This window comes from Battus philenor, unplaced genomic scaffold (assembly GCF_028537555.1).
Source record: "Battus philenor isolate CCGP_79_NKW_IND1 unplaced genomic scaffold, ilBatPhil1.0.hap1 SCAF_4, whole genome shotgun sequence".
Taxonomy (NCBI): domain Eukaryota; kingdom Metazoa; phylum Arthropoda; class Insecta; order Lepidoptera; family Papilionidae; genus Battus; species Battus philenor.
Window position 1 is genome coordinate 8,993,804 of NW_027181704.1, and position 24,046 is coordinate 9,017,849.

Consider the following 24,046-nt stretch of genomic DNA (forward strand, 5'->3'; position numbering starts at 1 on the left):
TAGAGTAAATCCTCTTCGAGTTAGAGAGTATTATGTGAATAGTTTATCAGTTATCTAACTGCATTGATCTCAATAAGCATTAACTTACATTTATTTTTTAATGGTGTTGGGTTCCACCATACGGGCGAGACACCAAGATAAATGTTTCTAGTAAAAGCAAATCCGCTTATAGTATGCCAAGTACAGAGCCGTGACCAGAACTCTGATTTCAACATAACTGATGAAGATATAAAGCTAAACAATAACATTCATAATCGAAAAACAAAACAAGTTAAAAATTTCACCAAAAACTTAAAAAAAATTTACACAATTAATCTTATTAAAATGACTATAAAAGTTATAATTAACTATTTTAACAGTTACTTAATATTTCATATTTAAAGATAAAAATAAAAATCCCTGTAATAAATTAAGTGTAACATTGTTCAAACATTTCATTATTTAATTATATCATTTTATTAAAATATGTACATTGCACATCAAGATACAAGGAAAAGAAAACGAATTATTATGTAAAATTTTGTAGCTTTATATACGCATATTAATTTAATTCTATAAGAATCTTAAGATATAACCTTTACTAATATATAACATATTCAATTTTGTAAAAATATTTAAAAACTCTTAGAGGAACATTAAACTTAGATTTTCTGTTTTTTAAAAACACGTGATGCATAAAATCTTTACTTCTTTTCCACTATCTTGAATCTATATCCAACTATCAACGTATAAGTTAATCCATATTTAATACAAAGATACAAGAAGAATAATAACTATTTATCATTGTTCATATGATCCCAGCGGGTCGTCCAAATATTTCGTGTATTCGTTTAATAACTTCCATCGAATGCCGGTCAAATTATACGCGTTACGACTCTCTTTTTTTCTTCGCTTTGTTCTTTGGAATCCTATTGAACTGTCATTAATAAATCCTATTTTACTTATTCGTAATAGTTACTGCCTCATATTAACATCACATTTGTAATTAATATTTAATTTTGCAAAATAATAGCACATCGCATTTAAAATATATTCTTATACATATTTATAAAATATTTTTAAATGCATTAAGCGAAAATTAATGTCTCTGGGTAAATCAATACATTAAAACAAAATATCCATATAAAAACCAAATAATCATATCCATAAAAAACATTATTAAAAATAATAATGTACAATTTTATCTTTAATATGATGAAGCTATTACAATCCATCTATACGTTTTAATATTTTTTCCAAAGCCGTATCCACAAACACCGTAACATTTATTGTACCCACACAACGAATGTAAATGAGTCGATTAAACATCGATGTTGCAACGCAAGCCGACATGAAGCATTAGTCTTTCAATATTCATTGTTTAGATTTAAAACCGGCATTCATAAAAAACTTCTCAAACATTTAAAAAATATAAATGATGCGCCTAACCTAAGACAACGTGCCTCGAGCTCTCGCTTCTGTGTTAGCGTGGTAATAAATAATCTTACACTTCCACGTCGCATATCATTTTACTACGGATATATCAGACTCGCAATCCCGGCCTATCCGCAAAACGACCAATCATAATTTACGTATACCATACCTAAAGCTCCATAAATCGCGAAAGTAATCCTATCTCGATTTTACCCAGGATAACTTTTTATTTGCGATGCGATAAAATATCTTGTACGCGGTAAGACTTTCAGAAACGCGTTGACTTTTTGTGACTTCACAAATCGTTATATGGCTTGTATAGTACCATTATTAAGGATCGATGTAATGTTTTTCAAATCTTACAACGGTAATGACAGCAAAAAATAATTTATCAACTTTGATATGTAATAAAGGTCTTAATCAATTAATATTTGATAGACATTGTCAAAGAGAATCTTTAAAAAAATTAAAATCTTAATTCAAACTTCTTGACGGGCGTTGTTTATCCATTAAACTATTTTTGGAACTAATTCCGTTGACCGCAGTCGAGAGTTAATAACGATAAAACTTCAGACCGCAGACACGTTGAAGAGGTCGCAAAAATAGCATCAAAGTGTAATCTGCCCACACCGAAGTGGCTATACCTACTTATGGCCCACATATAGATTCGAGCTGCGCAAGATTTACTTTATTGTTGGAACTCTGAAAAAGATTTATATTGAATGGTTCAAAATACAACAGGCCACAAAACTTTTCGGTGATCTCAAATAAATATTAATAGAACTAAATTTCAGTTGGCTTATTTGAAAAGATACATTTGCATATCATTAACATGCACAGTAAAAAATACGCATTAAATTACTTTGGTTGGCTGATAGAGAATGCCTAATGGCATTAAGTTCTTCTCTACAAAATTTAAAAAAAGGTGAAGAAGTATTTAGTTAAATAAATTACATATTAATTTAATTCAAGTTCGTTTTGAATATAATTGTAAATCATAATTCTAATATAATGCCTTCAGAAAATTCTAAGTAACTATTTACGTGGAGTGGCGGCCCTGTGGTAGTGGACTGAGATTTGCGAACATAGGTCGCGGTCACGATTTCCTGGTTACAATCTTACATAATTTACACTTTTTGCATTAATTACATAGGATTGCCACTGCTCACAACAAGTTTCCAGAAGATGGGCAGCAGCGTCCTCTGTGTACCATATTATCACACTGCCATCGGCAACCTGCATGCCAAGCATGGCGATTATGGTGTATTCCCCCATAGATGTTTTTCAGGGAAGGCCTATGCCTTGCAGTGGGCGTCTATGTGCTGAAACCACGACGATGACTATTAATTATTTCTATTTCCAATTAAAATGGAAGTGTGTAGTACTCATGACAAACCAACCGAAACCATTATAGAAAGTCACGCAAAGTTCTGATTAAGTAAATATAAACAACAAACGAGAAACTTTTTCCTCTAGTACTATTGTTTAAAATTTTTTTCATCAAAAGTGAGTTAACAAACAAATAGTTTTTCTTCTATCATTCATGATCTAATTGTGACTCTGTTTTCATAGTCAAATTTCGATAAAGCATTGGGGTGTTATAAATATCAAGGCATATTGAAATATATATTTCAACCTTAATTTTTATAAATATGCAATGTTTACAGGCGCTACCATATAACGCTACTTCAAATTATAATCCGACGAATATGTAAACATCTCGCAACTGTTTTCCATTAAGTTAAACACAAGTTATATCAACGTAATGAGAATGTTACATTTGTTAGTCCTGGTATGAAGCAAATATTCATAGTTGAAAATGGATCTTATTTGTTTTAAAAACTATTCGGACGTTCGAAAGTTAACGGAATCCATTAAATATGTCAATTGAATCAATTTTGTGCTGCAACCCGCATATAAAGGCGGGAAATTGCACTTTAAGTTCTTATTTGCTCTGGACTAGATAAAGGCAAATTCACCCTTGCCTTTATTTAGCCAGCGTGACAAAAATTTAATGTTTCTTATCCGTAATCATCAAAACATTATTAATTTAATTTTCTATTTGTGTCGTATAAATTCTTTCATAAATGCAGTAAATATTTTAATCATCAATAATTACTTGAAAAACAAATAAACAGACAGTAAGTGGCGGATAAATAAAAATTTATTACAAGCTGATTGTCCATTTCAACACCTTTCCTATTCAAAGTTTTACATGTTTGTTTTTCAAGCATTATCAATAAAAGCAAATATAGATTTCGATGCCGTTTCGGCTTTTAGGAAAATTACTCCTATCTCGGTAATAGTATCGACAAAAATTGATCATAAACAGACGCTATTATTAATAGATAGAGTTATGACTTCTACACAATCCAACTTTTTGCTTAATGATAACAACAAAATAGAAAAAGTATAATGTTAGCAAGTATATTGCATGTTTTTAAACTATAATTTCAATTTAACTTAACCCGCGGCGCAGTTAAATTGTTTCAACCAACACCAAATAACGTGCTAGTGGCACGCTATGAGTAACAACTTCGTCATTCTCTGCAACTCACCGTCGAAAAGAAAGCTTTTCATTTCAAAACTTCCACTCACACGTCGAGCACTAGCAGTCAATGTACGTTAATAAAAATATTTTATTACGCATATTACACGCAAGGTTTAAAGTGTCGACTGCGCGACTGTTTATAAAACACGATGCATATCAAGACTATATAAGTACACCTATTTACTTCTAGGTCATAATCAAAAATAAATTCAATATTTTTATTTCATTCATTGCAAGTATACTTATTTATGAAAAAAAGTTGATTATTATGAAATTATTGTAGTATTGCAATCTTCTTATGTTCTGCCTGTGTACATACATACCACGTAAAATTGAGCAAGATGGACATTATTACGCTTTACTATTGGTTGGCATATAATTGCATTTTCACAACATGGTAATCATTTTATTGACAAGTTAATATCCCAAACTAATTTAATATAGCGACATTTCCTTAGCAAATATAATTTTTTATTTCCTCTCAGCGAAGGATATTTAAGATACTCGAAACAGTTGACCATGCTTGCCTCCAATCTCTGTCTGATCATTTCCCTCACTGCTGACGATTGGTTGAATTCCTAAGAAATCCAACACATTTAATTTTCAGAATTAATTGATAACACCAACTATTGCATGACATGTCATGTATTGTTTAATCTTATTTTTCTTTCATATTTCTAAAACATTGCAGTTGTAATGTAATTACTTTAATCTAATATATAAAATACTTGTGTCACGGTGTGCATAATTGAACTCCTCCGATTTTCGTGAATCTCGTCGTGTATACTCCCTGGTCGATAAAATTTTTTTTTTATCGACCAGGGAGGAGAATCGGGCAACATCTATTTTTCATCCGCCTGAATGTTAAGGGTGGTCCGGTCCACCTCTAATTTTTTTTTTTTTAAGACCAAAAATTTTGTTTTTATTTTTATGATACAGCATACAAAAATACACACAACTCTTAATTTTCACCCCTCTACGATCAACCCTTATTTTTTATTTGTGAATTAAGAACTTTAAAATTTTTGCAAAACAACGTTTGCGGGATCAGCTAGTTTAAAAATAAGTTCTTATTATGCACTCAGATTTTCTTTTACGCATAGACATTATATCTAGTGGAAATATAGTAATTATCTAATATACCTAAATCATCATCATCATCATTTCAGTCGTAGAACGTCCACTGATAAGTATAGGCTTAAAAAGCTGCCCGCTTCTTGCGTCCGATGCCTCTAACTAGGTCGTCTAACCATCTTGTAACTGGAAGTCATTTTGTGCGGTTATGTTAGGAAGATTCCAAGACCTTAAGACTCCAGCAGCCATCTGTTTTGCGTGCTATGTGGCCAAAAAACTATTTTACGAAAATTTGGTTTAAAAAAAATAATTTTGAGTGGACACAATTTATAAAGTTTTAGAAGTAAATTAAAAATTTGTACCACCCATTTATTATATATGGTACTCATTTTGCAGATATACATATAAATTCATAAATTTTGAAACTTTGGGCGACAAGTAGTTAATTATAAATAGCAGTTGCAATATTTAGCAGGTGCACTAGCAGACGGGTAATTAGTTTCACCTCTACGGTTTACATTTCAGTTGTCAATTTATTTATTCGCTATCGGTAATTAATTGTTGGTAATTTAAATCTTTTTTATATCGAAGTGTAAAGGGAAAGTCATATATGAATAGGACTTTTATCGTGTTTATATTCAGCGTTTATGAACGGGTTTAATATTACACACACATTCATAGACAATTGCCGTTAGACTTTATAGGTTAATTGCTTAGCTAAAGATGTATATGCCCGTCCTGTTGTTTCTTAATTTGGAACCCTCCAATTTGTTGTCTCAAAAAAAGATCGTTGAAGTATAATTTTTCAAAATATTTATTTATCCCATAATCAATTCTTGAAACTTTAAACTGATTCATATTCTTGAGGAATAAATACGTAAAACCATTTTGTAATTTTTGCGCATTTTTTTTTCGCATTTGCGCACAATCAAGCGGTATCTAATAAATTTTTATAACTAGTTTTTTTTTATTTTGGTTATAATACAGTGTGCTTATTATATTTTCTGTACCTAAAAATAGAGGATGGAGAGTAAATTGGTAACCTCGAAGAAAATTCACATTAAAAGTTTTAATTAAATCTATATTGTATGAGAACATTATAGTATTTAAACAACTTAAAACGAAACTTACTAATAGCTCCTACTATTTGTCACACGTAGTTTCTACGTTAAATTTAAGATAGAAGCGAGTTCAATTTCTTTAAATCCATTTGAATGAATCTGAACCTGACCGTAGAGAAAGTCTTGAATAGCACATAAAACGTAACATTACATTTTCTTCGTTTCTTTAAAGTAATGTAATGAACCGGCTCTGAATATAAGGTGTTTTAAGTCAATGGCTCTTATCGTATCGGATCTCAGTTCGTTTAGATTCCCATTAAATTATGGGAAGAGGAGATAAGAATTCCATGTCGTATAAACTTCGACGGACGGTAATACTTCCAAGTCAAAATGAAATTCGTTTTTCTAATTAAACTACTTATGCTTTTATCTTATTCCCTATCTTTCGGTTATGCCCTCATACTTAAAAGGGTAGTACTTTTTTTAAATTATAATTCTATGAACTGTAGGAAGAATATCTTAAAATGTCATGTCATACTTGACGTCTATGTAAATCACGAAAACATTTTTGTGTTTGTAACACGTTGAGCAATCACATGTCTTTAATTCTTCATTGCAAAGATAAAAATTTTGTACTGATTAATACATAAGTATAACATTTCCAAACATCCTTAAAAATACATTTTTGAAAAACCGCGTAACGTCAGAATTGCACGCCTCTGGGCGTTCCTGGTACATAATGAATAAAAACCGACCCTGCACTTTATAATCCGACATAAATCTCCGTGTCGGTAGATCTAGTAGTGTAATATAAAAATGTGCAACATCTGTTGCACCCTTTATTACATACGACGTATTCGATAAATGGGAACTTTGCCGCGTTAAAATTTTTAATGTAATTGAAACTGAGAGTACCCTAAATATTAAAGTTTTTACATTCGTTGCTAATCCAAAAAGCAATAGTTGTTTATCAATTTGAAATGTACATACGCAGACAGAGAAAAATCTTTTGTTAAAGCGCGGAGTGCATCGGACACGGAGCATTAATCTCAGGCGCGCTGCTTCTGATTAACAGAAGCAACTTCTTGCAGCTCACTTTTACTTCTTTTTCACTTTTTCTTAATTATCGCAAAAGTAATTGCGTAGTAAGTTTTCAACTAAAATTAGCAAGAGAACAGATGGCGAATACTCATTTTATTATTAATACATTTTTATTACATTGTACATTTTATTATTATTTTTGGCTTTACATTACCATACGTAGTTTGATAAATCCATTTATAAGTGTTACTATAACCCACGGTCTATGCCAATCGGAGACGGACTTAATATAAACTTGCATTAAAAAGTAATAAAAATAAAACGAAACTTCTGTTATTACAAGCGTTAATAAGTTACTAACCAACAAAATACATCCAATATATAAGTTCATGTAAGTCCAATTTGTTATAATACTTCGATCACAATCTACGGTTAATGGTTAATATTGGTACACATTTTGCCTTCCCTGTGAACTGGATAACTAATTTTCAAATTATTTCTAATTCTAAATAAATAGAAATTACACATTTGTTTAATGTTTATCAGCCAAAAAAACATGTTTATTGATCTACTAAAAACGTACTATTAAAATCAAATTTCCCTCGCAACCACTGTAGACGAAAGTGTCCACGGTCCTTATAAAATAGGGCAAGGCGACCTCGACCCTCCTGCGGATTTCGATCACAGACAAAGAAGGCCTTATAATATTCCACGTTTATTGAAAGAAGACAGAACGACACACGAGCGGCATAAGATTTATCACGTGACTAATACCGAACGCATCGACGGGGCGACTCGTTCCATCCCCCGGGACTCCATCAAACGAGTTTCGCTCCCCTATGCCACGATGCAATCTATGCTGAATCGTATTACAATAAATTGCATTAACTCGAAAAATAGTACTGATAGCAAACATCGTCCATCTGCACACAATCGTGCCATACAATGCTCAAACGGCGGAGTCGACGAGAGCCCTCGCATTTCCTCCTCACAGCTATTCTGTAGAGAAAATTTATAGGTTTAACGAGGGATCATCGGCAAAAGTCGCGACAACCACATTGCAACATTTCATTTTTGTGAGCGGAAATTACTCCGTTTCAAATCGTTTTTATGTAACATGACATTGCTTATGAGGTTTCCCACAAGCAATACTTAACGGATATAGATGCAATAAATATTGTTATTCATTTGTTGATTCTTCTTTTAGTTTCAAATAAATACAAGTTCATTGATATAGTGTATCAGAATTCAATAAAGTGTCCTGTGTAAAACTTGTATAATTTACATAAACAACAATCTGAAAAAAAAACTTGTCTGAATGTTTTTTCTTAATCAAGAGGTTAAAATCGATTTGAATTTGTTTTTTTCAATATTTTGTTGTTTTTAATTAATTCATTTGATTTCTGGAATATCTTTCTTTATTTTTTATGTCGAAATGACTGGTAAATAACAGTTAATAGATTTTTTAGTTTATGTAATATTAATTCTTTATGTGTTTTTGGTTTTAAGTTATATTTTATTTTTAGTTAGTAGGAGGTGTTTTTTTTTTGAAGAATAAAATTTAAGTTTTATTGCCACTTGATGCGCCTTCAATAACCTTTTTTGATTATAAGTAACGTTTGAGATATCGTTACGTAAGTCATTAATAGTTATTACCGCTAACTGTCGCCGTAGCCATCGCCCTGTAACTTACGTATCTAAATCGTCCAAAGCTAAAGGCAAACGGCCAAATGGCGTCAACGCATAGTGATCCTTATCTATAAGTAAATCTCGGGGATGGCCTGTCGACTGTCGAGGGTCGTGATGATAACTTAATTGCTCTGACACCGCCCGGGGTTATCCGTAGACTTACGAGAACGTGAAAATTACTGCCACGTTTTAATGTTGTTTTAATGTAAAGTTATGATGGTTCTAAAGACATTTAATTGAAGTTTACCATTATTATTACAACTTAAATTCGAAGACATTTTCTAACATTTACCCATTTTAGCGGTGCAGAAATCCATTAATGAAATGCCAAAGCTTTGTTTACTTTCATGATTACTAAAGCTATGATCTGAATAAGAATTAATCGATTCCACGATATTATAATCATTCAAATTCATGTTTTACATTACAAAAAATAGCGCTAACTACGCCGTCCGCAAGTGTATAGGCAAAACTAATCTACTCATCTCATAAAATGGCTCAAATGCAAATTGCTGAATATTTTAGGGTAAAGCTTTAAAAATATTAAAGTTTATTTCACATTTTCGTTACTCTCATGAATTGACACACACTAAATATACATATATTTTAAATACCAGTATTATATTTTTTCCATTGGGGTAAGAACTTTTTTAATTACACGTGGTAATCAAAATTAGTGTAAAAGCTTTAGATTCTTTGCTGTCAGTCAATGTATGGTACATCCTATACATAATATATATATATTTCCACAATTTGGTTTCCAACAGATTACATTTATTTTTGTTAACTATCTGTCTTTGTACTGCAAAAAGTTACTGGCCTCTCGGTATAACAATATAAAAAAATATAATGTAATATATTACAGAGTGATATTTTCTTATATACAGGTGATTAGATATAGATGCAAGTTTCAAACACGTGAGTGTATAACCAGCTTAAAATCATTTTATGAAAATAACTAAGGTTATTAAGCATTGGCTTTACTGTAGCTCCGGTATGATTTTTAAAGTATAGGAGTGATTACATGTTTTATCACATAAAAGTTTAATGCACCTCGATAATAATAAGAGACAGATTTTACTTCGTGCAAATATTTTCTTTGAATAATAAATATATTTCTTAAACTATAAAATCTGCCTATATAAAGACATCACATAAAATAATAATTCTTCGATACCATCTTGATAAAAGATTATTAAGAGAACAAATTCACAGCAAAATATATTCTCTTAAAACGAATATTTATGATGTTAACTTCTGGTTATTTATTTCTATCAAGTATAATATTTTTTCTGTGATAAGTCTCTGTTTTCATGGATGGCTAAATACTGTCTTGTCAAATTTTTTCAAATACATAAATGGGAAACGTCGCAATAGGTGCCAAGCTGCCCTGTCAAGAGAAACAATCTTGGCACTAATAATATAATCTTTTGTTCTTTATAATTTTGTAATAGTCGTTTTAAAGCATTTTGAGCTTTACATTATACGGCATAATTAATTTTAAAAAATGCACACATTATTCTAAGTATCCATAATTCTTCAGTGATTCTTATACTTTTATCTGTACTCGAATGTTTTGTAATTTGTTTGAAACCAAGTCTTCTGACGTTCCTTTTTTGAAATTGCTTTTATGTATAGATGGTCAAGAATTTATTTTGTTACACAATAAACGATTTTTAATTGTACGTAACATTTATTATTATAACAGCGAGTTAGTTTAATACGTTAATATAAAACCATTAAGATATAAAGAATTTATTCGAACTGGTCTCTATTGGATGCATTACAGTCCTTTAAATGTTGAGGCCGGTTATCAATAGCAGCACTCTTTCTATGGGAAAATTCTTCACTGCCAATCGTATGAATTCTATATAATTTTTTTATAATTAATTGAAATCTATATAATCGTATGAATGGGTTTTAGGAACTGCGATTTGTCATGGTGTTTAATGCAAGCCTACCTTTCTAAAACTGACCATAAATTATAATCTAGTGGATTAAGATCGGGACTAGATGACGACCAGTTCTTAGCTCTGATGAAGTTCGGAACGTGCGTTAACCAAGATTGGATGGAAAGAGCTTCACCTCATTCTCAAAGTGTTTTCATACAATTTTGTCGATGTTTTGATACCTTTTTCACAAAAATATGGCTCAGTCACTCCTTCATAGCTAACACCCCACCACACCATCACTGAAGTGAATGCCCATGTTGTACTCTGTTGACTGAGCTCAATTATAAATAATTTCTCATCCGCTTTGCGTATCGCTTATATATTATATAGTTGGTTTGATTTTTTTCACCACAATTTTTTAATTTTCAGTTAAGAAATGACAAGTGCATCTGTTATCGACTGCAAGTTGCATGTCATCTTTTAAAATTTGCGACATGGTTCTAGATGCTATCCTATTCTCCCAAGATAACATGTTTTGCTTTCGGACAGGATTTCTTCGAATTTTTTCCCTTACAGTCACAAGCAGTGTCATTGTACCTATCAATAGCTCGGTACGCAAACATGTGACTAATATACTAAGCGTATGGAGGATTTTTAAAATTATATTTGGCATCATACTTTATGTAATGCAATTACAGCAACACGGTTCTCTTTATCACCCACTCCATTTTAATATCACAAAATATTTTACAACATATTGGCGCTAAAATAAATAAAAACACTATGAACTGTCATATAAAAAAATTACAGATTCGAAATTCAAAAGTAGTATTTTGTTTATTTTTAACTATAACAGTATTTATGTCCAGACTAAGTATATCTACAACTATAACCATCAAGTTATTTTCAATATTCTATACACATGACAGTAGTACTTCATCCTCTTAAAAAATATTTTTATTCATTAATTGATATGCTATAATTACATTTAATATTAATAGTGTTACGTATGGTACATATATCTGTTACATGTGATAGTGAATTAAAAACTACAGCTATTATCTGTATAGCGCTGCCTTTCGAAAACCTGTCATAAATGAACATCAAAAGAATCAAAGGAATAAATTCCTTACCCTGGGATAAAATACAAGACTAATGACGAAAATCGGATACCTAATATTTCAATGTAAATCATAAACCAAAACTACTAATGTTAGACTTTTACATATATATTTTTTAACTGTTTATTGAAGGAAAGGCCATAAATCTACACAATTTAAAAGAGAAATTCAATAATCAATAACAATCACCTACATGTGATTCTTTTTGCTATTATCTCCGTAAAATCTTTCCTTACGAAGCTATAGACTTTCAGAAAAATAATAACAACGACATTACCATTAAAGATTGACTTATAGCTTTAATTTCGCGTATAAAGCTAAGCAAAAGGTACTTCCCCGTCCGCCCCACCGAACAAAATAAACATCCCATCTCACAAATCCCCGTTGCTGGCAGCCTTCTTACCAAACTAATAAATGTACACAATAAATTCTCCTTGCATTACAATACCAGACCCGTTTGTATGCCCCTTTATAACTTTCCGTTTGGAAATTTTGTTTTTAAAACATACGAACGGCAAAACTGAGTTAAAAAAACATTCCGTGGAAGTAGAAAAGGAAAATCCATTTCAAAGTTTCCTGATTATTTTCAAAGGTGATTCACGCTTCGCTTAACTCTTGTTATTTTAGCCCTTGTACCTCAGGGAGTACCGTGAAAGAATATCCAATTAAACAGCGCAGCACGGAATTCGATCGCTTCTATCACAAGCAACTGTCACATAATGAGAAGACAACGACATTCCCGGGAGCAAAAAATTGTTGGGTGTAACCGAGCCACCTACGTGCTCGCCAGCCGCTTGGCCCGTGGCAATGAAACCAATCAATTCGTCACACCGCCATGAAATGCGCTCGAGCTGTGCTCTGCCTAATTTAAAACCAACGGGTCGTCACGACATCTATCCTTTTCTGTTTATATTGTTTAATGTCGAACTTGTGAGCAAATTGCTTAAGTAATCGTATCTGCGAAGTCTAATTTACACAGAGCTTTAATAGTTCAGAACGTTCTTATCTTATTGGCTTACAATTTGTGGCTTAAATTCTATATTCAATGCATGTAATTTACAACGCTGTAGTATAAAATAATCATCATAACTATGTAAAGTTATCAGTTATTACTAAATACTGATACTTGACCATGGCACCTCAAATTATTTTTATTTTTTTTATTTACACTTTATTGTACAACATAGATAACAACTAAAAAAGAAACAATTTATATAGATGTATAAGAGGCGGTGTTAACGCTTAAGGCGATCTCGACCAGACAACCTTTGGATGGAGATGAGAGACATGAAGGAGAGGGCAGTTTAGGGTGTACATACATACAAATACATACATTATTATACACACATGCATATACACATAAATACTTATACTTATCATATCATACTTATACATATACATAAATCTATGTATATTTGTATATATATATATATGTACATATATATTTATATATATTTACGGAAAAGATGTAACATAAATACGAATAAATAACAAGTGCTACACAATATGCTATTTTAGAGATCCAGAAAGTGCTCTTTTAGCAAATACTTAAATTCTGTTAATATTCAACACGATTTCTATTGTCTACAAATAATAATGGTTACGGTGATATTTTAACAGTGTTGTAGTCCAAAGGGCGTTGGTTTTACCCAGTCAAATCATACCTTTTCTTCTTTTTTCAGCATTATCGTCAATTAAAAGTAATATAGACAATTCTAATTGTATTCTCGTACAAGATGTGAAAGCAGTAACCCATGCACAAGGAATAAGAGATTCGCTATCAACCTCTTCACCTTCGGATGGTAATATCTTAAATCACATGTTTATTCAATTCCTTAAAACTTTTTTTAAAATAAAATTTTGTTTATAGAATCTATATCGACTTCTTCCTTGGGCGGATGGTCAACTACGGCGGAGGCTTCAATAGAATCTGCTATAATTCCACAACAAGCTCAGCAAGCTGCCCCGCCTCCATGGTCACCTGCATTAGAAGTTAGAGAATTCGACGAACTACACAGCGCTACCATACCCGCCTATCAATTTTGGAGTTCAGAATTCCGTAATAAACAACCTGCTTACGTTAGCCTAAACTTTACTGTACCCTGGGGAGCAAATTTTGCTGTGTATGGCCGTCGAAATGTTGCACCAAGCGTCACTCAGTACGACTTTGTTGAGTTCATACGGGGCGGAAGGGTTGATCATAGGCTTCGGAGAAAAAGAAGTGCTTACACAAGTAGCGCACTTGATCATAGTTTCAACAACTGGGATGCTCTTCTTGGCACAATTAGCCCCTTTCACATATGGAATCATACAGTTAGCAAAAGATCAACGGATATGAGAGTCAATGTCAGCATACTGCAATATCTCGATACAGGAAGATGGTTTATTTCGATTTACAATGATGAACTTCAACCTCACAGCGTTGAAATGATTGTATCTGAAGCTGAAGGAGTCACAAACTCTTGTCCAGATGATTGCTCAGGACATGGTTCCTGTTATCTTGGAAAATGTGAATGCATGGATGGCTTCGAGGGTCACGATTGTTCGAAAAGTATGAGCTATAATATAATATTTACTAAAAATTTTGTAACATAAGAGCGACGTAAATTAATTATTTATTTTATTTTAGGTGTATGTCCTGTGTTATGTTCTGGACACGGAGCATACGCGGGCGGAATATGTCATTGCTCTGAAGGATGGAAAGGAGCTGAATGTGACGTGCCAGCGCACGACTGTGAACCAGCTGATTGTTCCGGTAGAGGACAATGCATCGCTGGGCATTGCCATTGCAAACCGGGATGGAAAGGGCCTAAATGTGATGAAGGTATAATTGCAACAAAAACATTCTAGATTAACTTTGTGGATTTTCTCACATCAATTGTGTTAACCTTTTTAGAGGATTGTTTGGATCCAAGTTGCGGCGGTCACGGATCATGCGTTCGTGGGCGATGTGTTTGCCGAGCCGGGTGGCGCGGTGCAGCCTGCAGTGAGCGTGATGCGCGAGTGCAACGGTGTTTACCAGCCTGCTCCCAACGAGGCGTATATGACCTTGACGCTGGAAGATGTGTTTGTGATCCTTTATACACCGGTGACGACTGTTCGCAAGGTAAACATTTATTGTAAAATGAAAAAAATATAATTTATCATGATCTTTGTTTTCATATATTTTAATTCGTTTTGTTTGTACTTCAGTTGTATGTTCATTGGATTGTGGTCCACACGGCGTGTGTGCGGAAGGCGTGTGTCGGTGTGATGAGGGCTGGACGGGCTCATTGTGCGATCAACGTCCATGTGACCTACGCTGCCACGAACATGGACAGTGTAAAAACGGCACATGTGTTTGCACACAAGGATGGAATGGAAAACATTGCACGCTACGTAAGATTTTATTCATCAGAAGTTTTAATATCATCTTGAAAATTTTTCATTGTTTATAAATTTTAATAATAAATATGATTTTGATAATGTAAACTACATTTCTGAAACTATAGTTTATTTAAACAAGTTATTTGATATATTTACATATAGCTGGCTGTCCAAATGGATGCTCCCGTCATGGTCAGTGTCTATTAGAAGATGGTGTTTACCACTGCTCATGTGCTAATGGGTGGGCAGGCAGTGACTGCTCTATCGCGTTAGAACTCTCGTGCAGCGATAATGAAGACAACGATGAAGGTAATGTAACACAAAGCCTTATAGTATACTCTTTTCGAAATAATGTACAGGAACTTCCTTTAACGGAAGTACCCATCTTTTACGTGCGATTGCTGGCGTCTGACAATAGCACTACCATTTTGAAGATGGCATGACGGACTGCTCGGACTCGGAATGCTGCAGTCGGCCCGAATGCTCCGAACACATCATGTGCCTCGCCTCAAACGATCCCGTAGAAGTGCTTCTTCGTAAACAGCCACCATCTGTCACCGCCTCCTTTTACCAGCGCGTCAAATTCCTCATAGAAGAGAACTCTGTTCAGAGTTACGCACACATGGATGAATATTCTGAAAGGTAAGTGTTTAATCTAGTTATAATAGTGTAAACACCAAATCATTTTTAAAGTAAAAGATATCGTTTAGGTTTAACCTTTAAAAAAAAATATTAGCGATATCTCTTACCAATAATCCGTTCAAGATAAAATCTTAAATTCCTGCAATATAAAATAAAGACTTCATTATCATACAGTGATATAACTCTGTAAGAAAAATAAACCAATTCATTCATAATGTAATTAGTAACTAGCACCTTTTTAATCCCGCTCATTTTCCCTAACCTCTCCGAGGATTTGGTGTGGTTATTTTAAGTTATCTCATAACTGTACTTTCTGAATTACTATTTATTTTACCATCTGGTGGAAGTGTTTTGATTTTCCTGTGTTTCAACGTGTGTACAATAAAAAATCAGTATTTGCGAACCCCGCATGATTTTTGTTTTAAAGTTACCCTGTTTGGTTACTATTTTTTTACAATTTATTTTTCACACCAGATCCGATGTGTTGTGTATTGTCTAATGTTTATCCTTTGTGTGTGTCTAACCCTACCTGTTTGTCTAAACGAAACAAATGCGTCTTATAATAATATGAAATGAAATTTAAAAAAATTGAATGAACGCTCAAAGGCTTTCGAACAGTTTTGTTTGTTTTCTCGTCAAGTAAATTAACAGCTATTTTTATAAGGATCAAAATACACGACTCGAATCATGACAGACTATTATCAAGAACAACACGAGACGTACGTAAACATTCTAATTATTTAATTCTTATTAGGTCTGCTATGATTCTTGTTAAAACTTAATCCATTCGAAATGTGTAGTTGCCCTAATGTCTAATGAAACAAAAAGAGTCTAAAGAATAATGTCTTATCATTTGAAATGTCAAACAAAGCAAAGCAAAACTGAATAATATTAGTAGTCAACCCACCTCGCTTTATATGCAAAAGCGCCTAAAAAGTTTGTTTGCATTAAAACACAAGCCGCTTTACTATTTTGTTTAATTTTAAAAGTCTAGAGGGTTATATTGCGTTCTGGCATTTGTTTCACCATACCTCAACAAGCGTGTCACTTGACGGAGTTCCTCCATGCGTTCACCATCCAGCATGCTCCTCTGCTCCGTGCAACAATAGACCCATTATCTTAATACGTTCAGTACTTTTATTTAAATTGCTTTTTTAAGAAATTGAAAGTGGTGTTGTTCTAATGCAAACGGGCTTAATACTCGAGCCGATACATTCGCAAATTTATTCGTAAAGTTCATTTAAAGCAAGTGTTAAAACGCAAAGTAACCAGTGTAGACGAGCGCAGTCTTTGGATTGCGAAGTCGGGGTGGTGTTGCACTGAGGGATGTAGGTATCTGTGTAGTAATCTGTCCTGTCTTTCTGTGTCCCTGTGCCGCCGTGTGTCCGCCACTCCTAGCGAGTTCTGGAATTCCTTTACACCATGGTAAGTGTCAGTCAACCCGCCCTCGCCCCTCAGTGTTCAGTATCTGTTAACCTATTCCCTTTTGTTGCAACTCCTGCATATGTGTGTGATGCCAGCGCCCGCCGCGTGGCCGCGACCTGTGCCACTGCGACACGCGAACGGTGCCACTGACGCTTCTCACTTTTCGTTCACTCCTTTGTCTGTATTCGTTTCATTCTCTATGTGTATGTAACATCTGTATGTCTGTCTTGAATGTTTTTTGTAGTTGCGGCAAAGTATATCGCGGTACATTCACGTCCCAACCCATTTTTACTGTAACTTATATCTTTTATATGTATTAAATTATTTGATTCGTTGGTTTTGATTTGCCGCAACCGCAATAGTATTTTTGTAATGTTTATTGTTCTCGTCTATTGTGCTTATATTATTATAGCTCACATAATAGTATATTTTGTTATACTATATAAAACTTAGGAAAATCATTTACGCTTTCACGCAGAACGTAATTAACACATCTCGGTAGGTGTAGGGCTTGTAAAATACGAAATGAGGCGCGAACTTTGTATTGTCAATTGAGCAAAATTTCAACACGCAAGTTTAGCTTCAAATAAACTTACCCTTTTATGTGTTCCTTACCCTTTGTCTGCGTCTTTCATCTGTGAACCAACCCCTTACCCTCTGCCCGAGCTCTATGTGTTTAGATCCTTACCCATGTGACTAACCAAAACACAAATGTTTGAATGTATACTTCATAGCGAGATGATAGCAGTCTCGTTAATATTGTACATTACAACCATCGCTTCCATCAGTTGTTCATCGTGATAATGTTATTTGTAATTTATACTACGAAATTGGTGCAACATTCATATAATAATATTAATATAATTTTATTTTAAAGGTTTTTATTAATTTATTGGACATTATCTCTCCATAGTTTTAAAGATGTCCTTTTCTTCTATTTATTTTTGACTTTAGATAGTAGTATGTTTATTTTAAGTCAATAACGACTAATATTAATTAATTGAACATGTATGTCAGTGGATATTTATAATGTTAATTTATACATTGTCTTCTTTGAGTAGTTAATAATTTAGGAAAGTTTTATTTCGCATTTAAATTTATCACGGGTAATTAAATTAGTAGGATATCCTAATAAGTATTATTTGAATAAAATTTTATCTGTGGAAGTTGAAAATGATTTACGATACAAATAACTATTTCTTTGTAAAGAAGTGGTTTCTATTAAGTCACCAGATCCTCGAGGATAAGAAAAAAACTTTTTACAACGGCACTGACTTTCCGAGTGTGCGCTATTGAAACTCCCCACTAGATTGCCGCTGATGTCGTCGTTGCATTCATAAAAACAAAACACATACAAGCGTACGAGCAATCAGAATGAAACAAAAAGATAGCGGTTAGAAACAGGGTGGGAAAGGACCGCAACGTTTGCGACGAGAATGGAGGAGAAAAAATTAACTACACTAGAGTCAAGTTAAAAGCTTGATTATCAGTTTTAAATTGTTATACTTTTTAATGTTTTTTTTTAAATTAGTTTACCTTTTTTGTTATAACATCTCTTGTTTTCATTAGCAAATATTTGCACCAATTTCTAGTATCAAATAACAACACAATTTACAAACAAAATTAAAGAATACACTTAAAAAATAATTGTGTGGCAGCTGTAATATGCATTATAATACTTACATACATATCTTTCTAGATAGATTTCTGTTTTAATACCAAAAAACAAACTATATTTTAACGGATTTCCAGCTAAATTCATTTAGCCTAACAGAAATCTAATCTAGATATTTAGCTGACTGATCCTGATACGAGAATGTGCAATGCTAAAAATTTCTTTTTTTTTACTCATTTTTATTTAATTCTTCACTTTCACAGAATTTACAACAAAATTATAAAACGCATCGGCACAATAACTTCGCTCAGTTTATGATCGAAGAAGTTTACAAGGCGATATGCTTCTTATAAAAAAAATAACATACTTTTTTCTTACAGTAATTACATTAAACAACTAAGTATATTATGGTATATTTAATCATAATAATTTATTTTAGTTCTATCAAACACTGTTATATATTTATAATATATTTTCATCTTGTTTTGACTACAAAAGTTCATAATTTTAACACGTATTAAGGTGACGAAAGCAATAGAGGGATTTTTAAAATTACGAATAGATTTATTCTCATGTCAAAGCCTGTTCATTGCAAACGCGATTACAAAACATTTAAAATATTAAACAAACTGAGTGCACTACATTGCGATAGAACAATTTATGATATTATTTCGTCACGTTCAGTAGTAGGTCATAAATTATTAAATGAGATTTTACAAACATTTTTACTTTAACTATAATATATCAGCGTAACATTGACAAATAAATAAAATTACACTGTAATTACCACCGTTGATGTCCGAAACAGATACTGTGTTAACACTTATCCCTTGCAAACCAAAAATAACTAAATTTATGCATTTAGTTTCACTAAAACTAGCACAATGAGTTCCCCAAATACGGTATATTACATTACATTTACTATATCAATACAACATTATCACTTCGCTCAATGTAATTAATTATCGCCTTTGTACTCGTAACTGAATATCCCGCAATCTATATCTCAGAGTGATCGATTAGTGAGACAAAGTGATCTAAATGTGCTTTTGTTTCTGATCCCAATAGAAACGTGTGAATTACGTCAAATAACTATTGATTCATCGTTGCCACTTATTATTAAAAACTCTGTTATGATTTGGTTTATTATTAATATGTCATATTACTTTAATTATATGTATTCCAGTTATTTCATTGACATAGGATATGGCGACTTTTTACGTATTATACTATCAAACACTAAAATAAAATTAAAAGTAAATCAGGTGCAGAAGAAATTATTCAAAATGTTTCATGAATTCATGATACAATTTCTGATAGTATCTTCAACATAACCCACTCACAGTCTGAGAAATGGTTGCGTAACAGTTGAGGACATGCGATAATAGGTCGCGAATTTGATTTCTAGACTACTATAGAATCTCAACTTATGCACACTTTGTCCATTAATTTAATAAGATTGCTGATGCTCACAAACAAGTTCCCAAATGATGGGCTGCAGCGTTCTCTGCGTATAATACGAGTACTACTACATCTGTCTATCTATATAATTATACTTAACGATCATAATACTACACTGCGATTCCCACCTCGCCTAACAAGCAAGTCGATTATGCCATATGCCCCCATAGATATCTTACTCCTATATAAAGGAATATGTCTACCAAGTCTTAATCTCTTAATCTTACGGTTTCAGAGATATGGTGATGAGTCAGTACATACAGTATATACCTATACAGATAAAAATTCTGTAAATTATTAAATGACGTATTATTAAAAATTATCCCCTCAATCATAAAAATTGATTTAAAAGAAAAATCAAACAGAGTATAGATATTTCATCAAAAATAATTAGGTCACTTCTTTCAATGAAGTTATTCAAATATGTTTCCATATTAATGGCAAATTTCACTTTTACATATGTTTTTAATATTAAAAATTTGCACTCAGAAAATGGAGACCGGTAGCATGGCTGTAAAAAAATATAACAAAATGTACAAAAATAGTTACAAATTCCTCAACTGATTATTTAATCACTTTGTACTAAGGTACTTATTAAAAATTAAACTAAGAATAAACACTTCTCGTGTATTAATCAAGTAAATAATTAATAGCATAATAACTAATGAAAATAGCAGCATAATAACACATTCTGAAGTCTACAATTTCCAACAGAAAACATTCATTTTATGTTTATTATGCTTTTAAAAATTACGAAATATTCTTTTAGTAGAAACGTACTGATATTCCAACAAACGCTCTTGCTCTGTCTATCAACTATGTAACATTAGCAGATTCTTTTTAACAATATAAAATCATCCTGTCATGTTGTAACTAATAATTTACCACTAATCTTATGAAGTGAGAGAAAAACATAAGCGAAGAAAGCATCTCTTACATTTGCGTAAGAAAGAAGAGTCGAAAGCATAAATCGAAGTCGAAACATGAATACTCAAATTGGAATATGTACTACATGTAGCCATGAATAATATTGAATTTAAAAAATATAATATATACATATTTTAATATAAGAATATTCTTTTATATAATTTAATTTGAATTGTTTTAGGTAAAAAATATTTATTACCTGTGATAAGTTGTTTGAATCATGATGTACAGACAGATTGCAAAAAAAAATCAAAAATCCTAATCAAGTAAATTAATAATTGAAAGAAATCTTTTAAAAAATACGATCAGAACTCGTATAGAGTATGTTATATAAAAGAGTAATTGAAACTATGTAATAGATAAAAATAGATGGTACTCCATCAAAAGTCGATTAAAAAAAAACATGCAAGTGAATGATCAAATCACAATAAATATTAATGTTTTTGAATAATATGCGTTGATATAAAGTATTTAATAAACATTGAAACTCTATTTTAAAAGTTGTTATTAAGAATATTTATTGAATTATACATGACTGGTATTCTACCAGGTTTCAAGATATAACACATTACACTTGCGAAAGATTGTCTTGGAACGTGATACAGACATTTCTAAAGTCAAGTATGGTTCACGCAAATAAACCTTCAATGCGAATCTTGTTGACTATTATTAACATCGTCTAAGCCTAATATCTCCAAGCTGACATTTTAAAAGCTCCCTGTAGCTAATCATGATAAATACTGATATATCTATAGATAAAATAGCTTCAAATACAGAAACTTAAAGTAAGCTTTTTAAATTAATAAATTTATATCGTAGAATTTAGACTCTATTAAATAAATACACAAAATTTTGTCAGTGATCTCTCTTTTTTTCTTTATTAATACATGTCGTAATAAATAAATTATACTAGCTTATTAATTTTGAAATGATATATATACCTGGTATTCACCGCGGATTATATACTCTCGGCCAAGATATCGCAATGTATGAAGACGAAGGTCTCTGACCAATGTATGTTGACGGTGTTGATATACGGTTCAGAAACATGGACGCCCAAGTTCACGCAGAGAGCAATGGAGAGGGCTATGCTCGGAGTTTCGCTGCGAGATCGAATATGAAATAAGGAAATCCGCAGAAGAACTATGATCATCGACGTCGCTCGAAGCAAGATCACGAGCCGTTGGTGACGTAGGTAGGCCCGCCACCAGATGGACCGACGACATAATTGAGGTCGAGGAATATCAAGACCGGTCATCGTGGCGATCTTTGAAGGAGGTCGTACCTTGCAGAGGGCATCTATGAACTGAACAAAGAAAAAAAGATTCTTTGCGGCAGACAGTCATAAATACGTACATTATACGTGTATTCAACAGGGTCATAGTTTTATAATCGAAATTTAAAAAAAATATATTTTAAACTTTTGCAAAGAAAATCTTTTGATTAATAGAAATAAAATCGGACAAATGTTCATCGCGACTATAGGAAACAATAGACGTACTGATGTCAATTTTTCTATTAAAATTTTTAAACAATATGTTAAAATCATCTATTCGATAGTTTGGTTACGGATTTTCAATAAATGATTTAAATGACCCCGTACACTCTAGCATTAACATAGCTCCACAAAAATAATCCAGTGGTGTTAAAGTGCATGTTACAGGCGACCTAGTAACAGTTGAATTTCGTGAAATTATACGATCTAGAAGTTTTGTTTGCAATAAATTCATTGCTTCGATGGCTGTGTGCCATATGGCACCGTCCTGTTGAAATCGTATGTCAGTGATATCCATATCTGGGAGGCAACAAAATTCCATTTCCAAATAAAGTTTTTGTTGAAAAACCTTTGCTGTACAAACTTAACGAGTTTACGATTCAACTATTTTTCATCTAATTGTAAAAAACAGATGGAAACTAAATATTTTATGACCTATGATGACTAAATTTTTATGACGTAATTCCAACGTTCAATCTTGCCGTTTAACAATAATGTAAACAGAAAAAAAGATACAGATAACTTCAATTGTCCATTTATAATAGAACTGTTAAGTATCTTATGAATATCACTAAAGAGTCAGATTTCCGTCTATGGGGAAAAGTTTTATTGAAATCTTAAAATACGTCGAATAACATATTTTACGTCTTTGTTGTCAAGAGAAGGAATCCAATTTAATAATTAATAAAAAAGTTTTTAAAATTAAGGTTACCTTTTATTTATTTATTACTTAATTAAACACCAAATATAAAAAAACACATAACAATAACAAATTTAAATTATTTAGTAATCTATCATTAATTTTTATAAAACAAATGTAATGGTTGAATATTTTAATGAATTCGCTGAAAATGTTTATAAATTTGAATTTTAAAGTCATAGTTTTGAATCCTACGCATGCAATAAAAAGTAAAGATTAATTTCGACAGCATCTCTAATTTAATTTATGTACACAGATGTGCGCGCCGCTTTGTTGTCTTATTGCATTTATCGTCTAATCCACCCGCATCTACGTTAAAGCTAAACATAGCGCAGGAAATGTTAGCGATCCTAACTTCTAAACTCTACTGATGGAAGCTGTGACTTTCGTATAAATAGTATATAACAATGCTATTGATACCTTCACTATGCCATACTATAAAAAAATCGGATTATACCCCACTATATTTTACAAAAGTAGCAAATGGATATATATATATATATAATATGTTTGTATTTATATTATTATAATATTATAGCACATGAAACTTACATAATATATATTTTAAGTATT

At 32.2% G+C, this 24,046-nt stretch overlaps 1 protein-coding gene across 2 annotated transcripts in view; it reads left to right on the plus strand.

Moving 5' to 3' along the window:
* The window catches only part of Ten-a (tenascin accessory), a 58,643-nt gene that overhangs the window by 21,763 nt on the left and 12,834 nt on the right, over positions 1-24,046 (plus strand). For both annotated transcript variants that reach the window (XM_068772092.1, XM_068772093.1), the window contains 7 exons: positions 13,525-13,644; positions 13,713-14,393; positions 14,472-14,666; positions 14,739-14,948; positions 15,035-15,220; positions 15,371-15,517; positions 15,643-15,850. In XM_068772092.1, the coding sequence (XP_068628193.1) occupies positions 13,525-13,644; positions 13,713-14,393; positions 14,472-14,666; positions 14,739-14,948; positions 15,035-15,220; positions 15,371-15,517; positions 15,643-15,850 (1,747 nt within the window). The remainder of the gene's footprint in view (positions 1-13,524; positions 13,645-13,712; positions 14,394-14,471; positions 14,667-14,738; positions 14,949-15,034; positions 15,221-15,370; positions 15,518-15,642; positions 15,851-24,046) is intronic.